Source organism: Eleutherodactylus coqui, chromosome 8 (genome assembly GCF_035609145.1).
Source record: "Eleutherodactylus coqui strain aEleCoq1 chromosome 8, aEleCoq1.hap1, whole genome shotgun sequence".
NCBI classification, from domain to species: domain Eukaryota; kingdom Metazoa; phylum Chordata; class Amphibia; order Anura; family Eleutherodactylidae; genus Eleutherodactylus; species Eleutherodactylus coqui.
In genome coordinates, this window is record NC_089844.1 from 184423163 (window position 1) to 184436019 (window position 12857).

Sequence of the window (12857 nt, forward strand, 5' to 3'; positions counted from 1 at the left end):
AACAAGGGGGCGCTCTAATAACTATGTATAGATATATCAGGGGTCAGTACAGAGATCTCTCCCATCATCTATTTACACCCAGGACTGTAACAAGGGGGTGCTCTAATAACTATATATAGTATATCAGGGGACAATATAGAGATCTCTGTCATCATCTATTTATACCCAGGACTGTAACAAGGGGGCGCTCTAATCACTATGTATAGATATATCAGGGGTCAGTACAGAGATCTCTCCCATCATCTATTATACCCAGGACTGTAACAAGGGGGCACTCTAATAACTATGTATAGATATATCAGGGGTTAGTACAGAAATCTCTCCTATCATCTATTTATACCCAGGACTGTAACAAGGGGGTGCTCTAATAACTATGTATAGATATATCAGGGGACAATACAGAGATCTCTTCCATCATCTATTATACCCAGGACTGTAACAAGGGGGCGCTCTAATCACTATGTATAGATATATCAGGGGTCAGTACAGAGATCTCTCCCATCATTGATTACACCTAGGACTGTAATAAGGGGGCTCTCTAATAACTATGTATAATTATATCAGGGGTCAGTACAGAGATCTCTCCCATCATCTAATTATACCCAGGGCTGTAACAAGAGGGCGCTCTAATAACTATGTATAATTATATCAGGGGTCAGTACTGAGAGTTTTGTAGATTATAGCACAGAGCAGCCGTCAGGACCAGGGTGTGTATTAGTTCTGTGGGATTTAATATCGCTAGCTACCTTATTCGGTGCTTTTTGGAGGCAAGGAGTTCCCAAAAATGTTTTGTTTAGTGTAGGGAATGTTAATTCCTGGAGGTTTGAAGTCAGCTGCTCTGAAGAGGGGAGTTGAGTTTGAGAGTAAAGTTTAATTAAAAACTCTTTATATTCTGAGACTATGGTAACGGATTTGCTGTAATTATAGCCCCCCTGGTACGTAATTTATAAAAGGGGTTAGTTGGAGGATTTGGGCGCAGTCTATGGCTGTAGGCGGAGAGGGCTTGTCATTTAATGTATAGTAATGTTGATTAGACCATCTGATCTTGTGTTCGATGGGGTCCGTGAGGCATAAGTCTGCTCTGGCTATGGAAGCGCTTGTATATTACTTACTGAAGGATGGTTTTTAGTTGGTGCTTCGAGTTGTAAGACCGTCTGTTCCAGTTCTAATTGTCGTGCCATCCGTTCCCCTTTTCGCCGTGCTGCCATTTGAATAAAGAATCCTCAAAGCGCTACTTTATGTGGGATTTAATGGAGGTCATTACCCCCGGGATAGCTAAAAGCCAGTCCGTTACCGACCATGACAGGTTAGTGGGTTTAGACATTGAAGAGTTGCATGAAATGGGGGAGTGAACTGACCCGGAAACCGATAGGATTTTAGACTGTGTTAGTCGTGGTAAAAAGGATGCTGGTGTTAGGATGGGGTTAATTATTCTATATATTAAGTGAGGAGCTGAAAAATGCATAAAGTCATTGGTTAATGAGTTTAATTCACACCAGGAGTCAACCAAATGGTATTGGAAAAGTAGCGTTCTAAAGGCACAGGACATTGAATGTTGGGTTTTCGGCAGGGAGATTATCTGAGTTTGGATTTAGGACACCGTTTGAATCGCCACATTTGAGTACCCTGACATTTTTAAAAGCCTTGATTAAGTCGAGGAGTTTAGATAGAAAGTGAGTCTGTCTGGCATTAGGAGTGTCGTATGATACTATGGTCACCGGTAGGTCTTGAATGGTGCCTGTGAGAAGTAGTTAGTGGCCCTCGGGGTCTTCAGTTGAAGATGTAAAAGTGAGTGGGACTGACCTACTGAAGCAGATAGTGACTGCTTTGGTTTTGGTTGGGGCCATTGCCGAATAAACGGTAGAATGTCTGAATGTATGCTTTCATGTTATCTAAAGGCTTTGAAGGTTGGGATGAGTTAAAGCCCTGTACATTATGGCATATGGTTTTTAATGAGGTGTTGGTGTAGAGGTAATTTCCATATTTCTCCTTTCCTCATCCCCCATGGATTCATGACTCCGGGAAAACAATAGGATAAGATGGAGAGGGGGAAAGGCAAGAGGCGATTGGCCAACAAGTAATCAGAAGTATTCTAATCATGCTAAACTTAAAGGGGTTGTCTCGCGAAAGCAAGTGGGGTTAAGCACTTCTGTATGGCCATATTAATGCACTTTGTAATATACATCGTGCATTAAATATGAGCCATACAGAAGTTATTCACTTACCTGCCAATCAGAGGCTGGAATCGGCACATGTGACGGGGCGGAGCTTCGCGATGACACGTACAAGGCGGCGGAGCCAAAATGCCGGTGATGCCGAGCCGAGCTGAATTGAGAAGATAGATCTGCGCAAGCGCGTCTAAAAAAGCAAGAAGACACCGAAGTTAGACGGAGCCATGGCAACGAGGACGCCAGCAACGGAGCAGGTAAGTGAATAACTTCTGTATGGCTCATATTTAATGCACGATGTATATTACAAAGTGCATTAATATGGCCATACAGAAGTGCTTAACCCCACTTGCTTTCGCGAGACAACCCCTTTAATTATAGTAACAATTGTCATTTTAGTTGACACTACAAGCATAGATTGTCAACTTCCAAGGTATTGTATCACCACAGCCCAGAAGAGGAAAACATTATACATTGTAATCAGTAATTAAAGAGGAGACCCAGAGAAAAAGGGAAGATTAGGGTCAGAGGAGGATACGGGATATAGAAGGGAAGAGGAAGGGAGAAAGAGTATGGGTGTAAGAGGGGGAGAGGAGGAGGAAGAAGAGGAGGAATGAACAAGAGGGAAGCAAGTCAGGATTTATACCGGTGGGGCTTTAAGAGAATAAGTTGGTCAGAACAAGAGACACGATAATTATAATAACTCCATCAGGTGTTTACAACAGCAGTTTAACCTATTCACACTCAATAAGATTTACGACAGCTCTTCTACATATTTGAACTTAGTAGTGGTAAACTCACTTTTTCCATAAAAATGATGGGAAATTAGAAAAATTGATATGCAGAAGAGCATGCAAAAAGAGTTTGGAGAGGAAAAAAACAGAAAGAGATCAAAGGCAAGGAGGGGGATGGGGGGAGGAGAAAAAAAAGGGGGGAGAGGATGGAGGAAGCAAAGTAGAAATAAGAGAGGTAGGAGAGAAAGGGAATGCCTTACCAAGAACAAAGTACGGTATTTGGTGACTGAAGCGATCATATATTATCGTTGTTTGGTCCTACTGTGGGTCAGGTGACCAATGAGTGGGCTGGAGAGTCCGATTGTACAGATGATTGTTTATCAGATCTCCAAAACATTGGCTTGCTCCTTCAGGGGACAGGATAGTGTGGGATTTGTCTTGATGTGTGAAGATTAATTTGAATGGGAAGCCCCAACGATATTGTTACAGAATGTCTAAGTAAGGTTTAGGAGGTCTATGTTTTGGAGGGGGGGGGGGGGGTGAAGTTAAATCTCAGAATAATTGATGAGCCAGCTGCCTGTAGTATTGGCTCTATGTTCGGTGAAAATGCAGCATGTCGTCTCTAGGAGGACTATTAGGTCTTTGGGTATATAGGGTTCTATGGATCTTGTCCATCTCCAGTAGGGCACAGTTCCTGAAACAAGGTTGACTGATCTCTTATAGTTTCCGGGAGACCTCGTATGCACACATTATCTGTGTTAAAGGCACTAGTTGTGAGCATGACTTCCCTGGAGGGTCATAATACCCTGCGGGTCACGGAATCACCCCAAAAATACTGTCAGGATAACAACCTATAATCGTTTGGATCATAGGTTAGCAGGACTATCTGGGTCTGGTACTTTATATGGATGTCAACCGCTTTAACCATCCAGCATGAGCGAGAGGGATGGGTCATCTATGTTTCCACAGCATGGACCAGATCGTTATGTTCCGTCCAACCACTAGGTGGTAGCAGTGGTTGGGTTAAACGTTTAAATACGTTATTTCATTTAAACATGAAGATAGACAAATACGATGTTTTCTCTCACGCCTCTATGTCCCAAGTGACAAAGGGGAAGTACATTATGATGCTGGGCGTACTTGTACAGTTAATGTCCGATGATATCTATATATATAAAGACGAAAGCCCTCACTGACTCACTCACTGACTGACTGACTCGCCAAAAGTTCTCCAACTTCCCGATGTCGTAGAAACATGAATTTTGGCACAAGCATAGATTATCTCCAAAATAGGAAAAGTTAAGGGGTCCCAACTCGATTATTCAATTCTAGCGCAAAAGAATTAGTGTCCAAATTTAACGTACATAATCTAAATCTCTCACTTCCCAATGTCATAGAAACTTAAAATTTGGCATGGGCATTGAATATGTCATAAATAGGAAAAGTTAATGGGTCGCAACTCGATTATTCAATTCTATGCGCAAAAGAATTAGCGTCCAAATTTTACGTACGGAATCTAATTCTCTCACTTCCCAATATCATAGAAACTTGAAATTTGGCACGAACATTGATTATGTCATAAATAGGAAAAGTTCATAGGTCCCAACTCGATTATTCAGTTCTAAGCGCCAAAGAATTAGCGTCCAAATTTTACATACGGAATGTACTTTTCTCACTTTCCGGTGTCATAGAAACGTGAAATTTGGCACGAGCATTGATTATGTCATAAATACGAAAAGCTAATAAATCCCAACTCGATTATTCAATTCTAAGCGCCAAAGAATTAGCGTCCAAATTTTACATACGGAATGTAATTTTCTCAATTTCCGGTGTCATAGAAACGGGAAATTTGGCACGAGCATTGATTATGTCATAAATAGGAAAAGCTAATGGGTCCCAACTCGATTATTCAATTCTATGCGCAAAAGAATTAGCGTCCAAATTTTACGTGCGGAATGTAATTTTCTCACTTTCCGGTGTCATAGAAACGTGAAATTTGGCACGAGCATTGATTATGTCATAAATAGGAAAAGCTAACACGATTATTTAATTCTAGCGCAAAAGAATTATCATCGAAATTTTACGTACGGAATCTAAATCTCTCGCTTCCCAATGTCATAGAAACATGAAATTTGCCATAAGCATTGAATATGTCATAAATAGGAAAAGTTAATGGGTCCCAACTCGATTATTCAATTATAGCGCAAAAGAACTAGCGTCCAAATTTTACGTACGGAATCTAATTCTCTCACTTCTTGGTGTCATAGAAACATGAAATTTGGAACGGGCATTGATTATGTCATAAATAGGAAAAGTTAATTGGTCCCACCTCGATTGTTCAATTCTAAGCGCAAAAGAATTAGCGTCCACATTTTACGTACGAAATCTAATTCTCTCTCTTCCCAATGTCATAGAAACTTGAAATTTGGCACGGGCATTGATTATGTCATAAATAGGAAAAGTTAATGGGTCCCAACTCGATTATTCAATTCTAAGTGCAAAAGAATTAGCGTCCAAATTTTACGTATGGAATCTAATTCTCTCACTTCCTGATGTCATTTTATATAAAGGAAATGTTGCATGGTTACCTCCCGTGGTGTTTCCTGGGTAACGCAGAGAACTATGCAAAATGGTGAACATATGTTTTTCTGGTATCTCTAAAGTAACCACGACTTCATAAGATTTTCCGTGTGAACACCAGATAAACACCAGTACCAAATTAACTCGGGCGAAGCCGGTTATATCAGCTAGTTGAGTCATACGATAATAGTATTGCTATAACGCAGTCGGGGCCTGGAATGTATATTTTATTTTCTTCAGTGTGGGTACCTTTTTAGATGCAAGCCTATTCTGCAATAGGTGTTTCCCTTTTTCCCACTCTGACTAAGTAGGCAGGCAATAGCAGGTTTAATGGCCAGGGTGATGGTGACTGCTGTAAGGGGTTAATGTGTGACTCCTCTTACTGGATCTAGTCCATTCCACTCACCACCACCAGGATGGGTCAGATGCAGCCTTCTCTAGAATAGGCTTATGTCTTCTTCTCCTCGCCACCAGGAGGGAACATGCTGCTAGTCAGTAGTGTGGTCCCGCAAGCACTGTGGTCTCTTTTCTCCAGGGATGGAATCTCCATGTCTGCCTCCACACCACAGGTCACCATCAGGTCCAGCGATCAGCGAGACCGCGCTCTGGGCCACAGCAGAGTCCCCCTCCAATGTCCACCAGCAGTCCGGTAGGTCTGCACTGGGGAAGAGGGAGCGAGCAGCAGCCACTGTAGTCATTTAGCTCGCAGTCACAATCTAGCCTGCGGATGAGTAGGCTGCGCTAGTTCTTGCGAAGCCGCGGGCTTCGGTAGTGGCTTTCCGTCCAAATAAAGCCCTCTGCCTGTTCCTGTAGAGCAGCGGGGACTCGTGCCGTTGGCTCGTGGGAAGTATGGAGTCCAGGGAAAGCAGGATAATGAGATTTAGGGGATTTGCCGTGGGAGCTCTCGGTGCGTGCTTCCGTCCAAGCTGGAGGCTAGGCCATGACCTTGGGTGATCTTGTTTTTTTAGGGGATTTGCCGTGGGGGCTCTCGGTGCGTGGGTCCGTCCAAGCTGGAGGCTAGGCTATGCCCTCGGGTGGTCTTGTTTTTTATGGCATACATACTGTGGCAAAAGTAACATAACGTTATTCTGTGGGACAATCCGATTACAGCGATACTAACCTTGTAGAATATTTTTCTGTACTACTACTTATTTTTCCTGTCATTGCAGCTATGTGGGTGCTGGTTTCTTCTGGTTTATCAGTGCCATTTTGGAGTATGTACAGCTTTTTGATCCCTTTGTTATACATTTCCTGAGCCGGCTGGTCCATTTATACGGGACGAATATCGGACAAACTATGCCCGACACTCATCCCTGTGTGTCCTCGCTCCCGTGCTGTTGCACGGGAGTTAGTAGCGCTGGCTCGCTCACAGAGCGGCCAGCAGGGGGCGGGGAGGCTGCAGATTTCTCTCCTCGCGCTCCCCCGCCCCTCTCCATCGACTTAACATATCGGCCGTTCAATACTGAGCAGCCGCTATTTACACCCAGCGATCTGTTCATTGTCCATTGTTTATGCTGCATATGACGCTGGACGATGAGCTGATTGTTCAGTGTAAATAGCAGCCGTTCAGTACTGAACAGCCGCTATGTTAACTCAATGGAGAGGGACGGGGGAGAGCGAGGGGAGAAATCTCCAATACTGGTTTCTATGCAGCAGCGCGGGAGCGAATATGTGTGGGGGCGAGTGTCGGGCATCGTTAGCACGAATAGATAAAAGAACTTCAACCCCTTCCCACCCCAGAATGTAAGTGTATGCCCTATGGATAGAACAACAGGGGTCGGTAAAACACTTAACCCCGCTGTTAACCCCATATATGCCACAATCAATGTTAATCGCAGCATGTAATGGGTGCACAGAGTGAAGATGCCACCTCTGTGACGTTAGTGGGCCTCCCTCTGTAAATCCTTTACAAGCTTACAAAAAAAAAAAAATCTAAAAACAGCAATAGAAAACGAAAAAAGTTTTTTGCTCTTTCTCCTCTTTGTTTAAAAATACCAAACAAAAATGTTTGCTATCGTTGCCTCCATAACACTTTTTTTTTATCCTGCAAGGCGAACGCTTTGGGGGAAAAACAAAAAAAAAGAAAGCCTAAATGCTTTTTTAATTGATTTTGCCGCCCCCCAAAATGTCTACCCCAAAATGCTACACCAAAAACTACAGCTCGTCTCACAAAAAAACAGGTCCTCACAGAGCTCCGTCCACGGAAGAGTAAAAAAGTTATGGAACTTTGAGTGCAGCGATACAAAAAAAAGTTTTCCCCAAAAAGGGTTTTTAAAGTGCAAAAGTGGAGAAACCTAAAATACATATATATATATAATTTTGGTATTGTAATCGCACCGACCCGCAGAAAAAAAGTGCATCCTGTAATTTATGCTGTTTGATTAACGCTGTAAAAACAAAAAAAGGCAGAATTGAGGTGTTTTTTCTCCCTGCCCTCCAAAAAGAGCTAATAAGTTATACAATACATTATATGTACCCAAAGATGGTACCAATGAAAACTAGAGCTTGTCACGCAAAACACAAGGCTCTTATGGCCGTGTCCAAAAAACCTCCAAGAATCATCACGTCCCGATGTCCAAAGTAGGCGGCGTCACTAAGGGGTTAAGCGTCTCCTGCTTGTAAGTGTGCCGCGGACGTCCCGATCGCCCCCCGCAAGCCGCAGTCACCCATATGACTTATTCCCGGTGATGATGCTCCTGGTATGATCACGTTTATACCGCGCCGGAGCGTTTCACGTAGCGCTCTGATGTGAGAATAATGCTGTTACTATGTAGCGCCCGCAGAATGACCCGACACAAGTCTGACTCCGCTCCCATCTTGTCTTTCCAGATAAATCGTGGATGCACATGCCCGAGGCTTTATCCAAAAACTTCATCGCCTACAATGCTAAGGTAAGCACTGCTCCATTCACATCCAGAGATAACGCCTTCTGCTGGGGGTAATAGCTGTATGTGATGTGCGCAGTGATGGAGCTCGCGGTTCCCCCGCACGCTACATTTGGGCATTTGTTCGGTTTTTTTTCTTTCCAAACACACCCAGTTATAATCACCAGTCATCACACTCTGCAGCGGCGATGGGAACCATGAGGACTGGGGTCCCAGCTTGGGACTGCTTACCCACCCGGTCCGTATGAACATGTGCAGGCTGTCAGCTCCGCCTATTAACCCTTTGCAATTTAATTTTGGATACAGGGTTTTCTAGGGGGCTTTCTCTTTCTGCCATTATTCAATGGCACCGTCTGCTGGCTAGAGCAGGTACTGCAGTATGGGACATGCCGGAGAGGCCCCCGACAACAGAGCGGCCAGTAATCTACAGTAAGAATACCCTACCGGACGTCTTCCGACATCGGAGTTGTATAGCCTTCAATCAGAATGTCTTTAGACGTCAGACAGTGGATTGGAAAGGGTTAAAGGGCTTGTCTGACTATTCTTAATTGATGACCTAACCTCTGCATAGGTTGTCTGTAGCTGATGGAAGGGGGTCCGCTGCTTGGGATCCCTGTCCATCAGCTGATTGTCTGGATCGCTGTCATCCACGGACAGTGCTTTCCTGTGGTGACCAGTGCAGCTAATGGGCAGCGGTTCCTAGTGGCTCACCCCACATTCATCAAGAACCGATGAGCTATCCAGAGGTAAGGTCATCAGTTAAAAGGTCAGATAACCCATTTAGGCAACATTAGCAAATAGTATCATCCCAGTTTTCACAGGCTTGCGGTGGCACCAATCAGCAGCTGTCTTGGAATAGGGGTGATGTAATACCCTCATTGAGCACCAGGGGCCCATTTTGATTCATGCTGTGTGTCCACCACTGATGGTTACATAATGCTCTCTCATATATTGCATCTTTTATATGTATGTATGTATAATATATAATGGACTAGGGATTGTATGTTCGTTACTATGTTAGTACCCTCTAATCTAATACAGTAAAGTTGGGTTTACATGGATCAGCCATCCTTCAAATAGTCACTAATCAGAAGCTGTGGTGTCACCATTCCAAACTCCTGGCATCATGGTGTCCAGGGTGTGAGCGCTGATGCCAGGAGAACGGGCAGTGATGCTGTAGCTTCCGATTGGCAGACAGTGGTCAAAAGAAGTGTAAAGCTGAGCAATCGCTCTAATGACTTCGTTACACTGATTAACCCTGCAGATGCCTCTAAATGTTCTTTCCCTTACCGAAGTCTTTAGATACATCACAGTCATTGAGGCCGGAATGAAAAATGTGAATGGAACTGAATGTCAGCGCCTTGTATGTGTCAGCGTGGTGTATGTGTAGTGATGATGTCACAGATGAGCGTTCAGCCCGCTGATCTCCGCTATGACGGCTGCAGGCTATACAAGTAGTCGTTGTCTCTATCACTTGCTCAAGCAGCATGTTTTTCCCATCTGCGGCTCGTTCTGGATGGAGTGTTGCCAGTTTTCATGCCTTTACTTTGTGCTACTTCTCTGCCATCTTTCAGGTCGCGTTCGGGTTGCGTTGGCGGAGTCAGTTGCTCATATCAATATCCTGCACCATTAGACATCGGGATAGAGCTGATTATTCCGGCAGGAGCCGTTGGGTTCTACGCTCGTCGGCTACCTATGGGAATGACTGTAGAAGCCGTTTGTTAAGGGCAGTTGGGTTTCTAGTATGTAGTAAAAGGCAACAAGCTAAGCAATCTCATTTCAGAGCCAGCGTTGAGCGCGGAGCCGTTCCCCCGGAGGGGCTCAGCCTTATCTGTTACTGACAGATCCCAATAACAGAAATGGATGTTTAATTTAATGGCCATTCAAATGTACTGAACAGAATTACCACGCGCTCGTCATTAGTCCTGACTATTTAGCCAGCATCCCATAGAATGGACTACATTATCTCCCATCTATGGTCTCTCCATGGGGATTCTGATAGTAACATAGTTTGTAAGGCTGAATGAAGACAATGTCCATCTAGTTCAGCCTGTTTATCCTCCTGTGTTGTTGATCCAGAGGAAGGCAAAAACCCCAAGAGGCAGAAGCCAATTAGCCCGTTTGGGGGAAAAATTTCTTTCCGACTCCATGCTGATGCTAGCTAAAAACCCAATAAATGCAACTCCTCCAACTGCCTCCATTGCAACATGCATAGCCGTGAGCAGAGATTTAACCTTTTCCAATCCAATTTGTATCCTGGTTTTCCTAGGGGGCTTACTCTTTTTCTGCCATTATACAACGGCGCTATCTGCTGGCTAAAGCCAGTACTGCATCAGGTGACACGTTGGATAGGCTCTGACAGCAGAGAGGCTGGCAATATACAGTAAGAGAACCCCGACGGACGTCTTCCAACATCGGAGCTGTACAGCCTTATATCATAATGTCTTCAGAGGTCAGACAGTGGGTTGGAAAGGGATAAGATACCTTTACTCAGTACGACGGTCAGCCGCAAAAGCTCCCGATAGCTCTCCCAGCGACTTCAAGCAACAGTCAGTCAGAAATCATTTTTCCGGCCGCCTCCATTCACTGGTAGTTGCTCAAAGACTGAGTGACGCCTGTTTATGCTGAGCAAGCAGTTGCAGCTACCGAGCGACTTACCCCTCCACGCTGTCGGAGGCCGTGTATACACAGACTGGCAGTCGCTCAGAATTGCTTGTTTGAACTATTATTCTAGTGACAGTCGGCCTTTGTAAAGGTACCTTTACTCTGTGAAACTGAATAGGCGACCTGGCGAGGTCTGCAAACATTTCTACAATTTAAAGGGGCTGTCCAGTTATAAATTAACTTTTACAACTTGCAGCCAGATAGGTTAAAACACTATCTCCCCAGGCCGGGCCATCCAGCGCTGCAGCCACAGCATCCCCACCCATTCTTCTGTCATCAGCGCTCACATCCTAGGCGCCATGATGCCAGGAGTTTGGAACAGTAACGCTGCAGCCTCTGATTAACAGGCAGTGGTCACCTGACTTTCACTGTCAACAGAGAACAGGAGAATCGGTGGGCTGCAGCACCGGATGGCCAGGAGGATAAGTAACCATCTGTTTATTGTTTTAACCCATTGGCCAAACCCAAAGTTTATTTGTAACCAGACAACCTATTTAAAGGGGTTGTACCACAAGTGTGCATTATTCCCTTTTACTGGGTAGGGAATAACTTGCTGATCATTGGGGCCTCTGACCGCAGAGCCCTCCACCGCACTTGAGAACGTGTTCTTCTCTTCTCTCACTGCGGGGCGGTCGCTTCTCCCCCTACAGCGACATTAGCATGAGTAAGAAGTCTCCTTCTCAATGTGGGGGGTGCTAAGAAATTATGTGAGCAGAGATGTGAACGCGGCTCATTGAGAGGCAGGGCGGCAGGGAGAGTGATAGCGGGGCCGGCTGCAGTGGTGGTGGGGGACGGGGGCGGAGATGGGAGGCCAGTGGGGAGATTTGTAAGCTGTCAGGGGGATGGCCGGTACGTATGTGTCTGGGGAGGTGTGTGCGTGGCAGCCAATCCACAGTTGTGGACGTGACTTGTAACTCAGCCCCGCCAACCCATGTCTCCACCCGTACCTCCAGTGGAGACATACTGCACCAGTACCCAGAACAATATCCATCATCTAGGGGGTTAGTATTTCTCCTAGGAAGTACATGAGCATTCCTTAAAAAGGACTAATACTCTTTTTTTTTTTTTTCTTCCAATTACTAATTTCCAGGGGTTTAGCTGATAAGGGCAATCAGGTGTGAGATGTAGGTTAATCTGCCAGAAGGTAGGTCGCCATACTCTCCAGGTGGCATTAGTCATGTGCGAGTACAGCCTGACACTACACAAACATAAAGCACAGCAGTTCACCATTTACATCTCATTAGTGAAATAACCAGCATTCGTCTCATTAAAGAAAAGTGCAGGACAATAAACCACCGTTACAGGACTGTACAGCAGTCTCCACAGTACAGACCCTTCCAGGTATGCTGAGCAGCAGCGGAGGCAATATGATCTATCAAATATCAATGGTTTGTGTCCCTCTTGGGACAATATTACAAAAGTTATACCTGTTACCCAACAAGATTGTGCTGCGACCACAGTCCGCCCGACGTTATTGAGTCACGCTGCCAACTTCCACCCGCGACGGGTCATCTGGTTGTTCTTCCACCCGCGACGGGTCATCTGGCTGTTCCTTCACACAGCGACGGGTCATCTGGTCATTCTTCCACCCTCGATGGGTCATGTGGTCGTTCTTCCACCCGCGACGGGTTATCTGGTCGTTCTTTCAAACAACGATTGCACAACCACACCCAACATATACATCAGAAGGATTCTAAAGCACGACAGCAGTGGCCGCCTCGACCAGTGAAAAGGGCCGATCATGGCCTCAGGGAGGGACAGATAACCTTGTGAGAAATAAGGTTTCTTACTTTTTTTTTTTATAGCGAGTCTGTCTTTCCCGTAGA

General features: G+C 45.0%; 1 protein-coding gene across 5 annotated transcripts in view; it reads left to right on the plus strand.

Moving 5' to 3' along the window:
- GULP1 (GULP PTB domain containing engulfment adaptor 1) overlaps positions 1 to 12857 on the plus strand; it is a 308401-nt gene that overhangs the window by 177462 nt on the left and 118082 nt on the right. For all 5 annotated transcript variants that reach the window (XM_066577081.1, XM_066577084.1, XM_066577085.1 and 2 more), the window contains one exon: positions 8312 to 8373. In XM_066577081.1, coding sequence (XP_066433178.1) covers positions 8312 to 8373 — 62 coding nt within the window. The remainder of the gene's footprint in view (positions 1 to 8311; positions 8374 to 12857) is intronic.